Source organism: Mya arenaria, chromosome 3 (assembly GCF_026914265.1).
Source record: "Mya arenaria isolate MELC-2E11 chromosome 3, ASM2691426v1".
In the NCBI taxonomy this organism is placed as follows: Eukaryota; Metazoa; Mollusca; class Bivalvia; order Myida; family Myidae; genus Mya; species Mya arenaria.
In genome coordinates this window covers 85422495-85446391 of record NC_069124.1, presented here as the reverse complement: position 1 = coordinate 85446391, position 23897 = coordinate 85422495, and the positions used below count along the sequence as shown (strand labels likewise).

General features: G+C 38.7%; 2 protein-coding genes across 2 annotated transcripts; one reads left to right on the top strand and one right to left on the bottom strand.

Moving 5' to 3' along the window:
- Window positions 1–1270: 1270 nt before the first annotated feature.
- Window positions 1271–15551, bottom strand: LOC128229139 (NAD-dependent protein deacylase sirtuin-6-like). Its single transcript, XM_052940854.1, has 7 exons — window positions 15467–15551; window positions 7983–8188; window positions 7596–7703; window positions 7246–7373; window positions 5122–5207; window positions 4460–4540; window positions 1271–2535 (listed from the first exon to the last, which is right to left on the bottom strand). Exons 2-7 carry the CDS (start codon window positions 8185–8187, stop codon window positions 1911–1913), a joined length of 1233 nt encoding a protein of 410 aa, XP_052796814.1. The 5' UTR covers window position 8188; window positions 15467–15551; the 3' UTR covers window positions 1271–1910.
- Window positions 15552–16492: 941 nt separating this feature from the next.
- LOC128229138 (uncharacterized) lies at window positions 16493–23246 on the top strand. The gene is made up of 11 exons (XM_052940853.1): window positions 16493–16539; window positions 16734–16939; window positions 17338–17577; window positions 17748–17952; window positions 18447–18579; window positions 18909–19023; window positions 19205–19381; window positions 19527–19589; window positions 19819–20072; window positions 22576–22799; window positions 23029–23246. Exons 2-11 carry the CDS (start codon window positions 16738–16740, stop codon window positions 23153–23155), a joined length of 1740 nt encoding a protein of 579 aa, XP_052796813.1. The 5' UTR covers window positions 16493–16539; window positions 16734–16737; the 3' UTR covers window positions 23156–23246.
- The last annotated feature ends 651 nt before the right edge of the window (window positions 23247–23897 follow it).

Sequence of the window (23897 nt, the reverse complement as noted above, 5' to 3'; positions counted from 1 at the left end):
GTTTTACTGCTAATGTATGCACACTATTACATACTCTTACATGAACTTATTTTGTAAAACAAACATTATTCATGGTTCGTTTCAAAGACAGATTTTCATTACTTTGGAGTATGATGTTGTGGTCTATTACAACTAACATACTAGGATGTATTTTGAATTGTTGGTTTCAGTAAAGGCCTGTGCCAAGTAAATGCATTTATCAAAAAGTTCTTGACCTAAGTTCTCTAAAGCCTGGACATGTATATAAAACAAACCTGGTTTTGACAGTTTCATGTAAGTATTCTTATTACTATATCTCTCCTTCGACAAAGGGAGTCATACTGAGACATATTGTTTTTGTCATTAATATCCCAATCAGAAAGGCAAAGGGGATATAGGAATGGTACGCTTGCACGCATTTGTTTCTGTCACGCTTACGAGTCCAAAGCCTTACTCCAGTCTTTGTGCTATTGACTTCAAACTGCTATACATACACATCTTATTGAGGAGGAGTGCCAAGGGCCACAATAAGCATTATTTAATATGCAATATAGTTGATCAACTTGTTTCATTGAGTAGGTTGCATGGTTGGGAACACTCACCTTAAGTTTCATTGCAATAAATGAAATAGTAAATGCTGAGATATTGAATGTGCTTAAATGCTAAAACCTTAACCAGAGTTTCTAAGGCTTACAATAAGGGCCATAATTTGCATATTGCATATAATGCAAAATAGAGTTATCTTACTTGATTATTTAAGCAGGTTTGATGGTTGAGTTCTATTGTTTCAAGTATCAATGCAGTAAATTAAAGTGGCTAGACACAAGATGGTACAAAACACAGCAAATACAGTATTTCCTCAAAACAAGCCTAGAATTGTCAAAAGCGCAAGTTGCATGTGTCATAAGCGATCTGATACATCAGTAAGTAAATTTCAATGCGTCTAACAACATGATGTCAAATTTATGTTCATTTTTTACCATTTTCTTTTTGCAATCATATCATCTGGTGTCTTGCCCCTGTTTAAGTAGTTTCTGAGATACCATCATACATCCAGAACCTTAACCAGAATTTCGTACTCGAATAATAATATTATATGCAAAAAGGAATTATCGTACATGATTATTTTAGCAGGTTTGATAGTTGAGTACTGTTGTATTTAGTCTAAATGCAGTTGGAGTTACCTACTTACAGGTTAGGAACACTTGTCTTTTAAGCTTCATTGCAATACATGATTTTTTGTTATCTTAAATGTACTATTTTAAAAATTCAAACTCACTATGGTTTTGGATGTCATATATAAAAAGTTTTATTTCTTCCGTACATATTTAAACATTCTGAAATCAAATGGAATATTACACTTTTTTGGTGTTTGTCATCCAACACAATTGTTCTTTAGTTTCATTCAGTACAATAAAATATGCCTTGGTCGACAGTATTTACATCTGGTTGACAATATGCACCGTCACCCTCAAGGCAGTCAATATTTATATATTACTGAGCTAGGTAAAAATCCTTAAGATAATTGATAAGAGATCATTCCATTAATACAGTGTAAAATGCTATAACAACTTTGGACATGTTCAGCTAGGTGGAATATCAGTAAATTGTGAAGACTGCCTTTTCACTGTGCAGTCAACGGTTGCACTACCACAGACTCCCAATGCTTCCCTGAAGTGAACTGTTACTGACACCCAAGCTTCACTACTGGTCTCAACATTGTCACAGTCAACTGATGCACAAGTATTTTGACTGCTAAAAGCACTGTCAGTGTGTGAAAACTGGGAGTTACCACATAAGACCATACCATATGAGCTGTCATCTTTTCCATGCTCTAGCCTCAGACTGGTAAACTTGGAACTGCCTTCCTATTTCTTACTTTTGCAAAGTAGTTCTGCACAGTTTGAAGTATGTAATATTGAATAATTTCTTCAATTTTCACTTTGTTTCTCATCTTTAACTAAATCTGTTTTGATACAATCGCCAGGTTTATCTAACTTTTTTCTTTTAACCTCTGGTTCATTTTCAGCTTGAATGTTTTCATTACCAACTTCAGTTTTTATCGATGTATCATGTATCCTTGCATCAATTGGAGCTTTTCCAAGTACTAGTAATTTGTTTTCAACACAATTTTTGGTATCACACTCTTTGTCATCTCCCTCAGATTTCAGCCTAGACTGTTCTGTCCCCTCCCCCCTCTCCACCAGTGCTTTACACCCTGCCTGCACGGCTGTAACTGTTGGGTGGGGTTTCCGGACAAGGGTATCATCCTTAACTACAACAGCAAGGTCGTCCTCCCCTAGGCCCGTGTGAACAGATCGTAGCACCACATGCGGCCCATCATACTCTGGGACAATTACACCCAGTTGCTGGCAGACCAGCCTCATCACATCGTCCACATATGTGCAGATTTTCAGATCCGCCTTCCGGTCATGCTTTGTGGGCTGTAAGTTGACAATGACTACACGCCCACCAGATCGCTTGGTTATTAGGGGCAGGTTTCCGCTTGGTACGATCTGTAGAGATGTTCCAAGACAGATGCTGAGATCTGCCGCCCTGCGAATATGAACATATATTATTTATTTCAAGTAATACTTCATTCATGTACCAATTTCACTATTGTGCATTTAGCAAATCTGTAACATCCTTTTATTGCAAATTAACTTATAACAGTATTTAAAAGGTTATAACTTTTCAAACACTTTATCATAACAAGAGCCGTCGTAAGACAGCGCGCACGACTACGTCGCTTTGACTTAGAAGTGAATACAATAAAGATGTAATATTACAAAGTTTGGTCTCTTTATGTCAAACCTAACTAATATTATTCGATACATAAGGTGACTTTGATGCTGCCCTTCCACCAGCCGGCCTGAACAATGACGCAAGTCATTCAAATAACTTGATTTCCCATTATGAAAATGTGGTTAAGAATATACAAATATGCTTTTCAAAAGAAATAAAAAAAAAAAAAAAAAAAAATTCAAGGGCCATAATTTGTATTTAGGGTTAACATGGAGTTATGTTTAAGGAATGAATTGCGGGGTTGATGTCATTATCGGGGTATAAACGCAATTGGGCTGGTCTAAGTGTGTGGAGTCCGAAGGACTCCACTCGTACTTTGACCAGCCCAATTGCGTTCATATCCCCGATAATGACATCAACCCCGCAATTCATTCCTTATATTTACACCAATAGTTCATTATTTTATTCAAGAAACGTTAAAAAAATACTTCGTTTCATTTCGGATTATCTTTCAGTAATCCTTTCTTACCCATTCTGTAAATAGGACGACCCAACTGTTAGCGTAAACATTTTTTTCAAATGACGTCACAATAACGCGGGAAAAGATCAACCACTTGAAATCACTGTTAAACGTAAAATTGAAACACTTTTGGCAACAAAACGTTTAAAATATAATAACTTAGCACTTTCTAAAATGTTGATTTATATTTTACGGGACCTCCTGACACAATACAAACAATACCAAGATCAATAGTTTTCATGTTTATTGTTATGCGATGAATTGCGATCCGAACATATCCGAAGATATGGATGAACGCAATTGCCGAAAGGCAGTTCATTTAAGGAATGGAAGTTGAGGTGTAAATATTTCTTGTTGTAAGATGGTCGTAAATAATTTTGAATTTTATTAAGTGCATTGAATTAACGGTATAGAAGGTTTTTTTATTAAAATCCCAACTTGCCCTTAACTTTTACTTAAACCTAAGTCAGTCAGGGGCCATAACTTGTATTAAGGATATGGAGTTATGTAACCTCATTGGGTAATGGTCCTGAACAATTGTATGAAGTATTAAGTCAATTAAATGAAGGGTATAGAAGCAATTATAAAAAATATCCCAACCTGCCCTAAAACTTTAACCTAAGTTCCATAGTCAATCAGGGGCCACAATTTATATAAAAGATAATATGGAGTTATCTAACCTCATTATGTGATGGCTCTGAATAACTGTGTGAAGTATTAAGTCAATTGAATGAAGGGTATTGGAGTTTTAAGTGAAAATCCCAACTTGCCCTAAAACTTTAACCTGCCCTAAAACTTTAACCTAAGTCAATCAGGGGCCATAACTTGTATTAAGGATAACATGGGGTTATGTAACCTCATTGTGTGATGGTCCTGAACAACTGTGTGAAGTATTAAGAAAATTGAACAAAGGGTATAGAAGTTATTAATAAATATCCCAACCTGCCCTAAAACTTTAACCTAAGTTCCGTAGTCAATCATGGGCCATAATCTGTGTAAAGAATAATATGGAGTTATCTAACCTCATTATGTGATGGCCCTGAACAACTGTGTGAAGTATTAAGTCAATTGAATGTAGGGTATTGGACTTATAAGTGAAAACCCCAACTTGCCCTAAAACTTTAACCGGATGCCGAAGCCGGGGCGAGTAGTATAGCCCACCTATTCTTCGAATAGTCGAGCTAAAAATTGTCATTATGATGTCAAATAATGTACTTGGCTTGTTTTTCTGCACGGTCAAGATCCATGTCAGGGAGGGCATGTTCCCAGTCAAGCACTGTGTCCTGTAGCTGGCCCCTGGGTACAGACAATAATATATTGAATAGAATTATAAAAGTTTATCTATAAACACTTATTGCTAACTACCAGCCAAAATTGGACATACCGGTACATGTATCCGTTCAAAATACTTAGTTGTCAATAAAAACAGATTAGAATTTCAAATTAAAAATATTTGTCTCACCTTAACATTTTACTAATAATCAGATTTTAATCAAACTTCAATTGTTAAACAGCATGGGAAGGTGTGTCATGTATAAAATTTCTGATCCCTCGTCAAAAGCGGGTTAAACTTAAAGGTCAATGGAAGGGATTTCATAGTAATAGTTTACATTTCATATGAATATTTTTCTCAAAAAATCAGATTCATTTAACTTCAAAATCTTGAAGAGCAGCTTGTGGTGTAACAAGTTTAGCATATTACATATTTTCTAATATCAAAGGTTGAGGTCATATTTAAAAATAAAAACTTCATAATTTCGCTATAGCTTGGTGACTGGAGTTTTTCAAGCAAAGATATTTTTCAATATGTTCATGTACATCATGACTGTTATTGATTTTCTGTGTATAGATATGAAAAAATAGAATAGCTGACTGACCTGCAAGTACCACGGGATTTCTTCTGTATGCAGATGTTGCCTGTCAACTTCACGCCCATTGTCCTAACCACCTCACGGTTAATGTACTGCAAGAAAACTAACATCAATCATCATCCATAAATAGATTTTATTTGATAAACATCTTGAAATGAATGTGCAAAAAACATACATGTATTAAAGGCTTGCTATATATATGATCATAATCAAATGTACGGTTTTACAAGTAATTATAATTCTATTTAGATTAGTGTTTGAAAATCGGACTCCATTCGCTATCCATAATCAAATCGAATTGGACCAAGCATTTCGATATACTATCGGACAATAATCGAAAGTTCATAATATCAGCAAGGAATACATTCTTTATATACATTGTACCATCATGATCATTTAAATGGATAAACCTGGAACCAGAGTGTGTGATGCTATAGTCATGCTTTTTACATCAGTAAGTTAATTTCCATATCCTTTTTCTGACTTTAATAACTTAACGAAAAAAAAACAAAAACAGCACATACTTAATAATTGCGCATCAATTGCAGAAGGATGCACACCGCATCAAGTAAGTTATCTGAGCATTTTATCCATGTAAAAGCATATTAAATATTTGTGAAACAGCTTAACATTCATGAACCTTTTATATTAAACATTTCATTAGAACATCTTAATTTCATAAAACTTTCACAAAAAGTAAATTATTTAATTACAAACGATACCAAAAAAGGTTTCAATAACAGAATGCATCGAGCTGGGATCCCCGGAATTTGCAGGTCACCATAGAGACAGGTTATTGAAGAAGGTTTTTTGAAATATAAAAACACTTCAAAACAATTTGTTATTTCAGGAGAGTTTGTAAGTTTTTTTTGCATTCACCGCATTTGTGTAAGAGAGTGACCTCCCTTGTTAAAATGAACTCAACGAGAATTTACCGGAAAGAAAAATTGACATGAACGAGCTGTTTATGTGAAACCAGTTATACAAGATTGCTGACAAAAAATTAGATTGAATATTTTTATATTTAAGTTCAAAAATTGATGTTTTATGCGTTTTTCTTAAACCGTTTGTAACGGTAATTAAGCCATAAAACATTAATTTTTCGACTTATCAACAAAACAATATCAATACAGAACTAACAATAGTAATCATATACTAGATAGTTTCAAAAACATGTTGTAGAGTTTATAATGTAACAAGCAACAACAAAGTTATGTTCGATATTGTATTGTAATGCTTTTTTGTTAAAAAAAGAGGGTGTGCGAAAAAACAAAAACAAAAAAAATATAAAAAGAAAAATACTAAGGCAAATTGAAAAAAGACATTTTTGAGAGACATACCGGTATTCTAAGTTTGATGTTTAACGATAAAAATGCCCATTTATGTATATGGACATTAAGTTTGTTTTTCATGATAGCTATTTCACGTTCAATTTGAATGCGTATGTATATTTCAAAATTAGAAAGTTTGGAATCACTTGTCGGTATTTTGAACAAAATATGTAATATTTCATGAGTAGAATAATGAAGTTAATACTGCTATATTTACTACTTACATTTGTTCCAAATAGAACGGTAACCAGGTTGAGTTCAATAAATATACCTCTTGTTTGGAGATAGGTCTTTAAGTTATTACATAGGTCTTGTATGATATGGCACTCCCAGAATAAGTAATTAATAGTTTCTATATTGCTAGAAAACATGTCGCATAAGCTAGTGTTAGATAATTTGCATTTGAGTAAATATTCGTTTGTAGGTATGATTCTGTTTATTAGCTTAAATTGAAAAGCTCGTATACATGTATCAATTGTTGCAATCTGATTTTTTGTCAGCAATCTTTTATCATTCGTTTGCAGATATTTACGCAAAAATTTGCTCTTTCCAAAACAAATGATGATGATATTAGCTTATTGATTATTTTCAAAGTTGATTCTTAAAATACATATTATAATTCAATATTGATTAGAATTGGAACAAGATTTATTTCTGGAGACCCAAAATCTTATTCAAGGCCCATTTAGTATAAAACAACTATTTCTTTTTCATTCTATATTTGTGTATGCGCATTTTAAGTTGTCCCACAAGATCGGGCTACCCAGCTACCTGCCCATGTCTGGCCCCTCTGTCATACCTGCATAGCACACTTGTTGCACTCCTCAACAAACATATTGCCATGTAGCTCAGACATCCTGTTTCTAGGGAGACCAGATCGTACATGAAGCCCATCAACATTCTGACTGATCACATACTTTGCCAAGCCTGGAAATGATGTAACATGTTTGTGTCATATTGTGATTGGACAAGATTTGGTATGTGTTTTTTCATACATTTATAGATCACAATATTCTAGACCTCTTTTCACTAGTCTGGATTGAACTTGATTCAACAAAATAAAATATTACATCTGGAAAAAAATCTTCAAAAATATTTGCTCAAAGATTAACAAAAAGCTATTAAGGGTTTTCATTGAGGATCACATGCCAAGTATTTCCATGGCAACGAGAGCTCTGTGTGTAAAGGTGGGTACAGCACTCTCAAATGTGACATTGAATGTTGGCTTCTCCCCACGCTCCTCTAGCGTCCATACACCTGAAACAAACAGCTTACTAACACAAATATACCTAACGCAAAATAATATGTCTGCATTTATTTTTTACATATCACTACAAAACATCTAAAAATTAACAAGATCAGAAGATGTATACATGTTCACTGTTCAACTGAATGACATTTTATAATATAAACACTCAATAAATTGCTTGATCTTTCATTCATGATGAAGACAATACAGATCACTACAGATTAATCATAAATTATGGTGTTTAAGGAAATTTCAAATGTACATGCAGAAGTATGTGACAGACTTACCATTTGGTCCCCTAAAGTCCGGGATGCCTGCTGCAGTGCTAATTCCTGCCCCTGTGTGAAACACTATATGTCTACTGCTTCGGATCATAGAAACAAGCTTTGAGACTTTCTCAGCAACAATGTCAGGAGGGTCAAACTTCTCTGCCAGGCCACATTTTCCCTTATGTTCATACGCCGACAGGCCTTCTGCATAGTTCACTGACATGCTGGCAATAATTTAGGACAACAGTAAGAATGAAAGAAATTTCTATTATTCAGACAAGACTTTGATGTTTAGATAGTAAAACAAAATTGGGGCGATACTATTTCCCGGTCTCTCGCATGGTCCAGTCTCATTCGGCCTCCTTATACACGGTATCTAGGTATTGAAAAAATATTATTGCTTCTGGTAACAAATTGTGTTGCAGGCCCCAATTTCTCGAAACTTCTCAAGTTCCTTACAACAGGAATAAGCTAATCTCATTATTTTTGATTTTCAATAAATTGCTTTATATTGACTTGAAGAGTTTTAATACTTTAGATAGAAATTATCTTTATGATAATCACAATAAACCATTTTTACATAATTTAATCTCAGTATGTATCTTGGCTTATTGAATTAAGCTACTTAGGCCTATTAAGCTTAAGAAGTTTCGAGAAATTGGGGCCTGATGTTTGGTTAAGCAAAATTAACTATTTTACTTGCTTTTAAAAAGACAAAAAAATGAAATATATCATTTTCAACCAAATTAGTCAGTATTAAGATATAATTTATTTAGCTTTTTAAAGACTGGATATTTTTGGCGAGCATTTTGAGCGTAAATAAGCAAAAACATGTCTTTTTGTCATTGATTGATTATATTTAATATCTTAAATATTTACACTACATACAGTGATACTGATCACTCAATATTTGATCATTGAAAATGAAACTTTGCGTGCGAAAATATGTTTTTTAGCGTAAATAAGATATTAGGGAATAACTTAAGATAAGTGGTGAAAATAAAATGTTCTACATAAATATAGAAACAAGAGGGCCATGGTGGCCCTAAATCGCTCACCTGAGTAAGAGAGTTTAACCTTTGTAAACAATATAGATTGATATTTGTACTCAAAGAATATTGAAAAACATACTGATCCAACATGTTGCCAGGATATTCACTGACAGGACTTGTCACAGTTGATTGCACACTGACAGGACTTTTCACAGTTTCCTGCACACTGACAGGACTTGGTGATTGACTGCACACTGACAGGATTTCGTTCAGTTACCTGCACACTGACAGGACTTGATGAGTGACTGCACACTGACAGAATTTGATTCTCATACCTGCACACTGACAGGACTTTGTTCAGTTGCCTGCACACTGACAGGACTTGATAATTGACTGCACATTGACAGCACTTGGTACAGATACCTTCACATTGACAGGACTTTTTTCAGTTGCCTGCATACTGACTGGACTTTGTCCAATTGCCTGCACACACACAGGACTTCGTTCAATTGCCTGCACACTGACAAAACTATGTTAAATTGCTTGCACACTGAAAGAACCTTTAGTATAGATACACAAACAACAAACAGTGCACCATCCAATAAAATCAATAAACTGCCTTAAGTTCTAAAAATCAAATATTAGAACACATTCAGCACCTTCCACTAATATTAATGCTTTTTCCATCTTTGTTTCTTTAAATACATTAATAGGGCTTATTCACTATCCACACAGAAGATAATTTTGTAGCTTAGAATAAGTTTACAATAATCTACATGAAGTTCAATGGAAAAGTCTGATTATTAAATTTATCATTTAGTAAAAATTAAATTTCTTCTAAAGAATAAAGTGTATAATAATTATTTGAATCTATGAATCTAAAAAAAGAACAATAATTACCTTAGAAGTGACTATGTTGAAGACTTAATAAAATTTAAAATCTATTCCCTTGTTACAAAAAATAGAAAGTAGTGGAATCTCCAACAAAAAGGGAGACCATATTAGCAAGACTTGCTGCCCTTGCTTCGAGAGTTAACTTTACATTACTATCAGATTTTAACATTTTGGCCATTTTGTTCTTGTTGTTGTTGTTGTTGTTGTTGTTGATCAATCATGACCCCTTGCTTTATTTTTGTAGAGGGTCACTCAAGGAAGCTTTCTGTAAAGTTTAATTGAATTTCGACTGGTAGATTTAGAGGAGATGTTTTTTTTTAAAGCAAAATAGGAAGTTGGCCATTTTGCTGTTGTTGTTGTTGTTGTTGATCAATCGTGACCCCTTGTTGTATTTTTGTAGAGGGTCACCCAAGGAAGCTTCCTGTAAAGTTTCATTGAATTTGGAGCAGTAGTTTCAGAGGAGATGTTTTTTAAAAGCAAAACAGGAAGTCAGCCATTTTGTTGTTGTTGCTGTTCTTGTTGTTGTATTTTTGAAGAGAGTCACGCAATGAAGCTTCCTGTAATGTTTCATTGAGTTTGGACTTGTAGTTTCAGAGGAGATTTTTTTATAAGCAAAACAAGAAGCCGGCCATTTTGTTGTTGTTGTTGTTGATCAATAGTGACCCCTTGTAGTATTTTTTTTGATGAGTTTCATTGAATTTGGCCAGGTAGTTTCAGAGGAGAAGTTTTTTAAGCAATTGTTGACGGACAGACTGATGGACGGACTGACTGACGGACGGATGCCTGACACTGGACAAAGACCGATCACAATAGCTCACCTTGAGCACTTCGTGCTCTGGTGAGCTAAAAAAACAAATAAAAATGGTGAAGCACTAATGGTTCGAAATTGATATTCATATTCTGTAGTAATTCTTCTTTTTACTTCTGTTACTTAATCTTAATATTTTTAATCTGCAGAATATTATAGTCATGAACGTACCTTTCATTTGTTCCTCATTTAGTGTTGTTATATTTTTATTTAAAAATAGCAAAATAATTAGACTAAGAATAAAAAGTATTTGGCAAAGTCATCCGAGACTACGATTAACAATTAACACTTCAAAGTTTTCCGCCGCTGTCACTTGGCTACTGTTGTCAGGCGTATCTGTCATCACTTTTTTAAGAGGCCGATACTGTTTATTGCTCTGATATTGTCACTAAAGGTGCAAGTGTCAGAAAAATTACTCTTCTAAAATGTCTGGGTGTTCAACTGTGGATAATATATACTTAACCACTTAATACAGTATTTTGATAATGGAAAGAAGAAACTATGTGTGCCTCAATCCATCTAAAGCAAGCATTTGACTGAAATGATGGCTTGTAGCAAATATTTATTACTAAGCAAGGCAAATAGAAATGGTCAATTCTAAAATGTTCACAGAACACATAGAGCAATATCAAAACATGTGTTCGAAGAGTACAGAGTCTGAATATTACCCAAGCCTCATTAAAATAAAAATGGTGTCTGTCCACCAAGGGGAAATCTATCTACTCTGCTCTTATTTTCAGCCATTTTTAGTTACTCGAAATGCTTAAGCATATCATATCACATTTTTCCAATAGTTTACTAAGGTTTATTATTTGGAAAAAGGTTTTAGGAAATATATTTTGTAATTTTATTTCTAATAATGTTTTCATTGCATATTCCCCAAGTTAGTACAAAGAAGCTTGCATTATGAAACTTGATCACACATTTTTAAACCTTTTATTTAGTCTTTCTATATAACTGCCTAAATGAAGATGGAACCATGCAAAACCTTCCATGCCACAGAGTAAAAATTCTGCTGTGTTTGTAAAGGGGAAGAATATATAAATAAACATCGACTACACAAATGAGTATATTTAATACCACCTTTACAGCTTGTTTAATTGCAAAACTGAAGAAAATGAGTTACTTAAAACATTTTATCAGTGAATGAAAATATAAGATAACAATATAAAACTTGTATATATTCTAATGTTGTGAGCATAGAAGCTCCATCCTCTATTAGCCACAATAATGCGCATAAAGGGAACGTTTTTTAACATTTGGATATTTATTGTGTTCCCTATAGAGTCAACAACACAAAAATTGTCAAAGACTCTGAAGCAGCTGTTTATATGGACTACACCCTCTATATGCAAATCAGTAACCACCCTTCTAAGGCACCAAGGAGGAATCCCTAGAAGTATCAGAGAGGCAGTATGATTTAGACTATTGATGTACTCACGTGTAATACACTTGTAGAATAAATGTAGTAAAACTTTAAGTGTCTTTATTACATACCTACAGTGAAACACAACATATATATGTACTTCATGACAATTATTTTAATACATGCATATACTTAAAGTTTTTATCTTCGCCTTTAAAAACATATATTATTTTCATATAAAACCTATAATTATTTATTTTTTAATCATTTGTTTTATTGATTTTAAATATGTCGTTTTTGTTTTCTTAACAACTTTAATCAATTGTAATCCTATTATCTCCCAGTCATTCACACTGTCTCAAACATGGCTGATAACTGCTATAAAATTTGAAAACAGAGAGTGGATGAGACCGGGATTGGGGAATAGTATTTTCCACAAAATTAAAAGATATTTTCAACCAGTCATAATTATATATATATATATATATATATTATTAAACTCTTTATGGGGAGCGTTGCAGTACTCTTAAAGACTATTTCGGCTATAGAAAAATACTTTTTCACATGAGATTTACATATATCATTTGATAGCAGCATAAGGATCTCACCCATGCAGTTTTTACTTGGGGAGTTCAAAATGTATACAGTACAGTATTAACTATTAAGTTTACATTGTAGTGTGTGTGGGTAAGAACCAGCCGCCCGGTTAGCTCAGTTGGTTAGAGCGCCGTGCTAGTGTTCCGGCGGTCGTGGGTTCGAGCCCCACACTGGACATTTTTCCTCCTAGGTTTACTTTACTGGTGGCAGCGGTGGGACTCATGAAACCATTTGTCACAGCTGTGGCAAGGTCGCTTCATGATTCAATGCGACGGCTGTGACAAATGGTTTCATGGGTCATGTGTAGGTGTAACGGCATCGGACGCCCTTACTATTGATAAGTACTGGTGCTATGTGTGTAGGCAGTAAAATCTCAATATACCATTCTCTATTTTTAGACATGGCTGACAAGGATGAGATTGTTATGCCGGCGAGGGATGTTCGGATGCTTGATAATCCGGACATAGAGCGTGTAGCCTACGTGATAGAGAGGGAAAAAGAGGACTTGGATGAGGACAAGCTCCTGCGGAGTCCTCTGCTCAGGACATGGAAGTGGGAATGGCACATCTGTCCGTGTCCCCGGGACGCTCGCTACAAAAGGCAGACGCGGAAGCTTCCACGTCAACTGTTGAGGCAAACCCGCCAGCTCTGAGAACTTCTCCGAGGAAGGGGGGAGGAAAGGGTCGAGTTCCCATACTCCAAAGGTCACCTGTTAGGCGTGGCGGTAGAGGATCGGGACCCTGAACTCCTAGGTCTCCAGTTCGGAATGTGAGGGGTAGAGGACGGGGGCAGTCGAGGAGTACTGCGGAGAGAAGGCCTGTGCCTTCTTCTCGTTATGGAAAGAGACATTATGAGAGCCGTTCTCCTTCAAGGGACCAGCGTCCTGCGAAGAAAAGCCGGCAAGGACTTTGTGTGGTATCAAACTGCGATGTCCAGTTGTCTCGTGCCCATGCATTTCAGGATCATGTGCCGGGTATCTTCAATGAAAATCAGCACATGAATGAAGAGGTATCCGCAATTCAAGTGACTGCGCTGAATGTGATGGCCCGGATGTTGATTGGGTCCAGTGACTTAGAAAGGACCATGAGAATGGTGAATATGTCTATAGGACCGTGTCCATCATTTATGTTCAGTCAGCGTCAACGCCAGTGCGTTGATGGGGTGCAAAAGATCTTGGGGATATCTGCTCCGGATACTTGTGATGTGTTTCCGCTTACTTCTCCCGCGGCGTTGGTTCATTGGAGAGCGCAGCTAGTGCTGTGTGATCTCCTGGGTGGTGAGAGGACTGCGTCCCTTAGAGAGGAATTCAGGGGAGTGACGGAGTTGGAGAAACCCATTGGGTGGGACAGCCATTTTCATTTAGACAGTATGGCTAGTAGGGCGCGTCTTCCCGTAATGGACATTTCTACCGTGCTAGAGTGTCAGCCCAGTGATAGTGACTTTGCTATTCAGCTGGAGGGGGGCGTGGCCGTGTTCTGCGACCCGAAGTCTTACCCAAGTGCAGACTTAACTACTGCACTTATGGACAGGGGCATATGGACTGCAATAGGGATTCACCCTAAATCAACCTTTGACATTTCGGAGGAAGATTGGATTAACTTTGAAAGGTGTTTGGCTTTGCCAGGGGTACGTGCACTCGGAGAAGTGGGGTTGGATTATACTGTGCCGCCGAAAAAGTGGAATGTGCAACATAGAGTTCTTGACAGGACATTATCTAAATTACAGGGGGACCAAGTTCTGGTGTTGCATGCAAGGGCGAGGGAACAGGAGGACAACCTGTGGCAGCTGTTGTATATGCTTAAGGGAAGGGTACAGCCTAGCCAACGTATCCATCTGCATTGTTTTACAGAGATCGGGAAACCGTGGATTTATGGGTGACGGAGTTCCCCAATGTGTGCTTCGGGTACACAAGTTTGATTGCCAGTTGCTCAGGGGCAGCTAAGGAGGCACTACGGACCTTGGATCCGAGTCGGCTGCTGCTTGAGACCGACTCTCCATTTTTCAAAGCGAAAGGGGCTAAGTTGGGGAGCCCACTACATCTGGGAACCATGGCCAATGCCGTGGCGCGGTACAGGACGGAGTCCTGGCAGGAGATTCTACAGTTAGCTTGCGCCAATGGCAAGCGGCTGTATGCGCCCCCACAGTAGGGCGTGGCGTTGCCTCTTCTCAAGCTGGGTGAGGGGAGGCGAGAGGATCATGATGGTACAGCAACTATCATGACGGCCCAGCAGTGAGTCGTGGAGCATTCTGGTATCACCGGCTACGGAATACAAGGCAACACTTCTTTTTTAAAATGGGGGGGAGTGTAGTGGTTGTTCCTCAGCAGGAACTGTGGAGTGCTCCACCGGGGTGATAAGCGTGACGGTTCCCGAGCGGGAACTGTCGAGTGCACCGGTGCTAGGGTAAAATATCGGTGTTACTGAGTTGGACGGCGAGGCGAACATACATGCGCAACTGACTGTTAAAAGACTGTTAACTTTGTAGAATAAGATCTATTTAGGACTTCACGATATTAGGTGAGATACATTAACATACAGATACATAAATTTACAGATCTGTCACTTTAGGTTTAAGTCTAAATAGTTTCAAGCTATAAACGTTTTGTTAAATTTCTATGTGTAAATTTAATTGATTAAATTCCCTTCGCAAAGAGCTGCAGCCGATTTCCCTATACTGTAATAAGAGTTAAAGCACATAAAATATCCGAAAAATGTTTATCCGAAAAGTACTATATCAGCTATAAAATCAATGGTGATGATGCTTATAACAATGATTTATTTTCATAGTTGAATACAAGATTAAATACTGTTTAAATTAAAGATGAAAATAATATTATGATACTAACCTTTAATGAAAGTATTGATAAATTGTACTTGGTCTTGTTGTCTTTCTTTCGATGCAGACAACAGTTTTGATGATGCAGGTCTGTATGATTACGGTAGTCTTGAGTTTCTTCCCCTCACATTATCGGTGCTATATGGAATATAGGGATCAGACCAGACAAGGTTTCTATTTCCATATATTCCTTCTTAAATAGTTAGGTTGTGTGCAACCGACAGATGTTAAAAGTTGGTACAAGTAGCTCCCTTGCCTGGTGCTCGGCATTTAAAGGGTAGTGCTTAAAAAAGTGGTGTACTCAGTAAAGTTGTATCGGTGCTTTACACCAAGGAAGAGGAAAACCAAGAGGTATCTCCGCAAGGAGTTAGGGTATCGCACCCGGATATCTTGTATCTCACTCTGTTTTTTCAAGTCTTCCAATGTCTGTATTTGACTCCGAATTGCTGTCACTTCTATATCATGTCAAGTATCATTATGGCATTTTTAAAACACAATTTAAGGTAAGTGATGGTGTCACGGCGTAGTCAAGCCGTAATGCTGCCAATGGGCACGGGCAGACCTTGATAAACTCAAATAAAACAAAAAAAATGTGTGCCGAATATCTTAATCTAGTAAGAAATGTCCTTAACTGATTGAACCGAACAAAACAGAACAGAAAATATAATTTCACCAGTAACAAGCGCCTATTAGTATATTTTTATCTATATACAAATAATATGCTTTTTGGGGTTTTGATCATTAAAGTCAAACGAGTTAAACATGATAATGCATTAAAAGAATTGCATAAAATTGTATTGAGCGCTTTTAAAGATGACATAAACATTTCATATTAGATAACGACTAAATGTTTCTAAATTTGAGCCGGAGGTCGGCATTTTGACATTTTTAACCCAGACCAAGATATAAGACAACGGGTTGTATCACAAATAGTTCACTATTTGACGTTGTTACACGGTTTACTCGATAAATGCAATGACTATTGGTTTGCAACGATTCAACAACCCTCTTTTAGTAAGTGATTACATATATGTAGGATGGTTTGTCCCTATTCCGTTCATTCTCCATTCGCCACGTTCAAAGGTAAGGTGTAGTCGTTTTACTTGAAGGGTGTTGAAATGTTTGGGTATATTTTGATTAACATTTATCAGCTTAAATCTGACATCAGTTAGATGCAGTTCCCTTTTTGACATTGTATTTCGGAATACCATTCACTCCTTGAAACTGGATTGAACAACCGTGATTTTATATATATCGTTTAAATGTTTTTCATGAAGCGATATGATTGTTGCGAGGGCGCTTTTATGTCTGGCAACCTTTCTGGTTCCGGGTACTCTCGGTTTCAAGACGCTGAATCGAGCCAGCTACACCCGACTTCCTACATCCATCAACTCAAACGGTGCCGACGTCTTCCAGGGCATTAATTATGCCGCCGCCGACGGCGCCGCTTACGATCATATCAACTACATAATCTACGTCATTGGTGAACTTTTATACTTTTACATTACATGTATGAATGAAGAGTAAACTCCACGTCTCATGCGCGTTTTTTTTTTGTGTCCTGCCAACAATATTTATATTCCTCGCATTGAGATGAAGGATAGTACATTTTTTTACAAAATATAATACCTGATACGAGTATGAAGTCAGGATGCCAGACTATATTAAGTTAGCGAAAGTAGGGGTATTGGGGCATCCCGGCCCCTCTAACACCCCACTAAAATTTAGAATCATGTTAAACCGATTGTTAAGTAACACCACTTAAATAAAGCATTGGAAAGTCCTAAACTCTTTTACTTGACATGTTACTTTTGTTGGTTTCCGAGGAGTGTACTTTTTTAAAAAGAGCCATGTGGAACATTAATTTGTTCACCCATGCAGGTACAAGAAATCGTCTACTGCACGCCATTGACGTGGCCAACCCAAGCAGCCCATTGCGCATATTAACGCATCAGTTCACGGAGCATGAGGGAAACCCTCAGGCGGTGGACGTGTGTGGGGGTCGACTCGCGGTGGCTCTATCTGCGCACGTGGACGTTCTTGAGGGACACGTGCAGTTCTTCGACGTTGTCGCGCGCGGCTCATCCGTCACAGACATCCACCCCGACCATACACTGGCTGGTTATAAAGCTAATAATATAGTTTGGATTTGGTTATTTAAACTTATTTTAGTTTGTTATTTATTTACTTCAAATAAAGCTGCATTTAATGTTTTACTTCTCCCTAATGGATGCAATAAAAATATAATCCCTTTGTTCATAAACACAATATCTGTAAGCCAATTACCGCAGTGGGTGCGCACCCGAAGGACCTGAAGCACACTCCCAACTGTAATATGGTGCTGGTGGCAAACGAAGGGCGGCCGGGCAAGGACGATACCAATCAGTACCTCAACCCCGAGGGCTCCATCACCGTGATCGTGATCGATCGGAACAACGACCCCACTCTCAGAACTATCGACTTCCAGCAGTTCAACGAGGGAGAAGCAAACTTTAAGTACTTATCCATTTCTAAACTTTACATGATTTGGATGAATGCACGAACTAGAACTTAGTCATTACGTACTTTCATCGTAGTGGGCATCCAGCTTTGGACTACTTTGGTGACTCTATGTGTGGCAACGCTGGAGCAGGGAACTTTGTCCAAGTCCATTCGGTCGGAGGAAATCCGGTCAAGTCTATTTTCCGGATGGAAGTCTCATCGGGCCTGGCAAAATCTAATTTATATAATCATACAATAAATTCTGGCTGGTAAATGCACCAGACCTTTTCCATCCTTGAATGAATTCCGAGGGCGCAAATATAAAAAAACAAACATTGTTCAGTAGGTGCATGAAGCTTACAGCAGCGGTATTGAAGTTTGGTCAGATTTCCAATGGACATTATTAAGGTTATTTTAGTACGTAATTTGATATATAATATACATGATTAGCATAAAATGCAGTTTGGGGTGTTTGTTTTACTTATGTAAATGCTAACTTTCACCGGCAGCCAGAATATTCGCACGCCGTCCCGGTATATTCCGAAATCCGTGTACAGCGGGACAACGACGGTGGCGCAGGATATTGAGCCCGAGAGCGTTGTCATTAGCAACGACGGCCGCTACGCATGGGTCACGCTTCTGGTAAGACCGCGCTGTGTATACCGCAAACTATGCTTGCCGTGTCATGGAGGGATGCACTTGCGGTTTTATTTCAATATCGAAGAAAGAAGTATTAAAATATGCTCAAAAGTTTCATTATTGACTTGAAAGAAATATGGGGGATAACCCAATAACACCCGTGCCAAAAATTATATAATAAACATTGAGCTTTTTAGGGAGAGCCGCTTGCCAAAAGGTTGCCCCCTCTTACGTCAATTCCTGCCCTCCTGCACATGTATCTTACATATCCGAATATCTAAGTTCTGTAATTGTACGCTGGAATATGTTACTGATTTTACATGATACAACAGGAAAATGACGCTGTGGCGACTTTGGATCTTCGGACATATCAGGTGACGAAAGTGTCGCCGCTGCCCAAGAAGTTGTGGGACACATCGCCCGTGGATTGCAGCGACCTAGACGGGGGTAAGCACAGTCTTTGCTTTAAATTAAATGATATTTAAATTATCCAAACCTTTGAAACAATGAATCCAAACAGCATTTCATTCATCAACCAATATGCCACCATTATTACGTAGAGGTGCTTGAACGTGTGAGGTCGCACGTTTAGTTTCTGGTCGGTAGCTCATTTCGTTTCCTTTTTCAGGCGTGCACAGACGGACGTACGCGGGTCTTAAGTCAATGAGGCAGCCTGGCAAGATCACACTACTGCAAATTGGAAGTAAAAACTACCTGATAACCGCTGATGTGGGAGGTGTGACGTCATACACGTCCGCCCTGCACGGCTTCACGTGGACGGATACCATCACCGCCAGATCCTTAGGTGTTTATCGTGTTATATCGGCTATTCCATACAATACACACAAAACACTATAACTATTTCAAATATGTACGACTTTACATATTCATATATATGTTTGTGGTAACAAAGTTAATATGCTCAGTTTAAACAAGCGTTTGTGTTTCAGTGAACAGTCTGATGCCAGATCTAGTGGAACTGAAAACCCAAATGACAGATAATGGGTTCCTTGGTGAGTACAGCCGTCAGGTTGGAGTACCTGCATGATGACCGTTGCATTGTAGGTTATTGTCAATATTATTGCAATTGCAATATACTGAAACAACAACATAACGTTTTAAATGGCAATATATTTCTTTTGACAATAGTAACATATGTACAGTTGGTAGTACCATTATGATTTGTAAATGCATGGCATGTATGCGATGGTAGAGGTGTTGAATATTTTGGTGGCCTTACAGGTCGGCTGCAGGTCAGTACGATCGAGGGAAACTCCTTGTTTGACCCGCGGTACACGCACGTGGAGATGTTCGGCGGCCGCGGCTTCTCTGTGTGGGACTCCACTAACATGGCTGCACCAACCTTCGATTCCGAAGGCACATTGGAGGAGTACATGGACAGCTACTACCACTTCCTGTTCAACACGGACTACGCGGCGAACCGCGCTACCACGGGGTCGCCGGCTAATGACAGAGACACGAGCTCAGAAAACCAGGTACGACAGCGGGCACGCACCACACTATGGTGTCAGCGGCATTGTCAGACGTGCACGCCATATTCTTTTGTGAGCGACATTGTCTGACGGGCACGAAGCGAGAACACCAAAATATGCTGTAAGCGGCATTGTCAGTCGGGCACACCACACTAGACATCGAGGCATGTCACGCTAACCTGTGAGCATTGTTAGGCGGGCACGCAAAAGTATGCAGTGAGTATCAATGTCAGATTGGCGCGCCATACAAAGCAGTAAGGGGCATTGTCAGACGGGTAAGCCACACTATGCAGTAAGCGGCATTGTTATTCGGGAACATTGTCAGTCGGGCACACCATACAAGGCCGTGATTTACATTGTCAGTCGGGCACTCCATACAAGGCCGTGATTGACATTGTCAGTCGGGCATACCATGCAAGGCAGTGATTGACATTGTCAGTCGGGCACACCATACAAGGCCGTGATTGACATTGTCAGTCGGGCACACCATACAAGGCCGTGATTGACATTGTCAGTCGGGCTCACCATACAAGGCCGTGATTGACATTGTCAGTCGGGCACACCATACAAGGCCGTGATTGACATTAACAGTCGGGCACACCATACAAGGCCGTGATTGACATTGTCAGTCGGGCACACCATACAAGGCCGTGATTGACATTGTCAGTGATTGACATTGTCAGTCGGTCACACCATACAAGGCCGTGATTGACATTGTCAGTGATTGACATTGTCGGTCGGTCACACAATACAAGGCCGTGATTGACATTGTCAGTCGGTCACACCATACAAGGCAGTGATTGACATTGTCAGTCGGGCACACCATACAAGGCCGTGATTGACATTGTCAGTCGGGCACACCATACAAGGCCGTGATTGACATTGTCAGTCAGGCACACTATACAAGGCCGTGATTGACATTGTCAGTCGGGCACACCATACAAGGCCGTGATTGACATTGTCAGTCGGTCGCACCATACAAGGCAGTGATTAACATTGTCAGTCGGGCATACCATACAAGGCAATGATTGACATTGTCAGTCGGGCACACCATACAAGGCAGTGATTGACATTGTCAGTCGGGCACACCATACAAGGCCGTGATTGACATTGTCAGTCGGGCATACCATACAATGCCGTGATTGACATTGTCAGTCGGGCATACCATACAATGCCATGATTGACATTGTCAGTCGGTCACCATACAAGGCCGTGATTGACATTGTCAGTCGGGCACACCATACAAGGCCGTGATTGACATTGTCAGTCGGGCATACCATACAAGGCCGTGATTGACATTGTTAGGCGGGCACACCATACAAGGCCGTGATTGACATTGTCAGTCCGGCACTCCATACAAGGCCGTGTTTGACATTGTCGGTCGGTCACACCATACAAGGCCGTGATTGACATAGTCAGTCAGCCACACCATACAAGGCCGTGATTGACATTATCAGTCGGGTACGCCATATGCACAAGGCAGTGAGTGACATTGTCTGTCTGGCACGCCACATGCACTAGGCAATGTGTGGCATTGTCAGTCTGGCACGCCACACTAGGCAGTGAGTGACATTGTCAGTCGAGCACGCCACACAGGGTAGTGAGTGACATTGTCTGTTGCCCCCCCCACAGGGCAGTGAGTGACATTGTCTGTCGGGCACGCCACACAGGGCAGTGAGTGACATTGTCTGTCGGGCACGCCACACAGGGACGTGAGTGACATTGTCAAACGTGATTGTGAAAAAAATCAATGTTTCAACACTGTTGCCTGAATCTTAATCATATATGCGAAAACGGCACTTAAATAGATATTGTCCCCAAGTTCTTGATCAATCTTAATTCACTTATTACAGGATCAAGCTATGCTCACTATTTGTTTTAGTATCAAGTGTGTAATTATCTCCATTTAAAGGTATTCGCTCATGTGTTTGGACCAAAACTTAGTTTACTCAGTAATGCATCTGATAACACTTATCTATTCATTATTTTACTCTATGATATCGAAATTGCAGAAAAAAATGTTATAAACCAAAAAGTATTTTTCTTTTAGTGTGGTGTGAATTAACCAGGACTCTTACAAAATGGTGGATATTTTTACCTCTTAACACTACATTGATAAAATCAAGTGATAATATCAATCAATCAATCACGCAACATCAAAGCCATAATTAAGTGAGCATTTATGCTTTTGAAAATTGTGGTCTTCAAACCTTTGGGCAAATATCAACATTTGCTGAAGGGTTCCAGTTAGTATCTTAGTTTTAACACTTTGATTTGCCACGCTTTATTTCTTCATACAAAAAAATCATTTTACAAAAATATGAGTGAGTACCTTTAGTTTTTTAGATTTTAAATGAAGAAAACTGCTTTTATTTACAAAATCAAGTTTAAACAAATAGTTTGGCTAAATGATTTATGATTCTAAGCCCGGCTCCGATGAAGATTTAGGTTTTATATATATGCCAATTGATATTAAGACGTTTTCAATGTAAAACTTGGCTTACAGGGTGCGTTTGTCTCTGGACTGGACGTGATGGAGGATAACGGGACTGTGTACATGGTGGCGGGTACGCACGGTCCCGGTACGCTGTTTCTATACATGTTGAACACAGTTAGCACGCAACCAATCCCCGAGTTCCAATCCATCACACGGAGCGGCGAGTCCGAGGACATCTGGAACACTCTTTATACTAACAAGCAGCTCGGTGACCTCCGTATATCCGACATCGGGTAAACACCGCCGCAGTTTTGTGTCAATCAGGGTTGTCATTGTGGTGTTCAAAGAAGAACTCCCCTTTTTACCTGATGAGATTATATCATCTAACGGGTAATATATGAAAAGCAATAAGATCCGATATTTATCCATTTTTTGTAATTTTCAAGTGGTGTCTAATTAGTAATCACAGTGGGTCAAATAAAGTTATACTATGTCACGTGATATGGATGTTTTCTTGTGCAGGATGATTCCGAGTAACCAAAGCCCGACAGGACGGCCGCTGGTGTTCGTGACAGCCACGGGATCCGGGTCGCTCGGCTTGTATGAGATCATAGATAGCACACCTATCATACCCATTGTCTCCACATAGTGATCCCTGCACGTCGGTTGTTGGTGGGCGGATCTGCTTCTCCTGCCCGCTTAAATGTGCATTTTTTTCGGGAAATAAAAGTTGCAATATATACGATGTGATCAGTTGTTCAATATGAAAGTGAGACCTGACTGCGTGTAGACGCGTGCAAGCCATTGTGACGCGTGCATGCCATTGTGACGCGTGTTTAACATTGTGACGCGTGTATGGCATTGTGACGCGTGTATGGTATTATGACGCGTGTATGACATTATGACACGTATATGACATTGTGACGCGTGTATGACATTATGGCGCGTGTATGGCATTATGGCGCGTGTATGACATTAGGACGCGTGTATGACATTAGGACGCGTGTATGACATTAGGACGCGTGTATGACATTGTGACGCGTGTATGGCATTGTGACGCGTGTATGACATTGCGTCGTCCTTGAACGACACCAGTAGCAGCATTAACATACACAATGTGAATTCTTTCATAGAGTTATGATGGCGTTCTTCTGTACCATGATCAACTGGTATCTCCTGGACACGCTTACACTCTGAGTTTAAGTAGTGAAATTAGTTTAATTCGAATAGTTCGTTTCTTTGATGTGTTTTATTGAATCGTTCTCCTTATTAACATGTGAGCACGGGGTATTCAATAGAATGCTATTGCGTGACTGGAGGGTTCTCATTAGAATATTTTACAAATGGAACCGCACATTTATTTTACCAGAACAGTCACTGAATATCGCCTA

Bases quoted from the DNA above. Each gene is read 5' to 3' on its own strand.
- LOC128229139 (XM_052940854.1), bottom strand. From the start codon at position 8,187: ATGTCAGTGAACTATGCAGAAGGCCTGTCGGCGTATGAACATAAGGGA. The intron at 7,374-7,595 runs GCATGTGATCCT...CATCATTTCCAG, and splicing joins CGTTGCCATGGAAATACTTG to GCTTGGCAAAGTATGTGATC. The intron at 2,536-4,459 runs GTACATTATTTG...TCATATTCGCAG, and splicing joins CGTGCAGAAAAACAAGCCAA to GGCGGCAGATCTCAGCATCT.
- LOC128229138 (XM_052940853.1), top strand. From the start codon at position 16,738: ATGATTGTTGCGAGGGCGCTTTTATGTCTGGCAACCTTTCTGGTTCCG. The intron at 19,382-19,526 runs GTGTTTATCGTG...TTTGTGTTTCAG, and splicing joins CATCACCGCCAGATCCTTAG to TGAACAGTCTGATGCCAGAT. The intron at 20,073-22,575 runs GTACGACAGCGG...CTTGGCTTACAG, and splicing joins ACACGAGCTCAGAAAACCAG to GGTGCGTTTGTCTCTGGACT.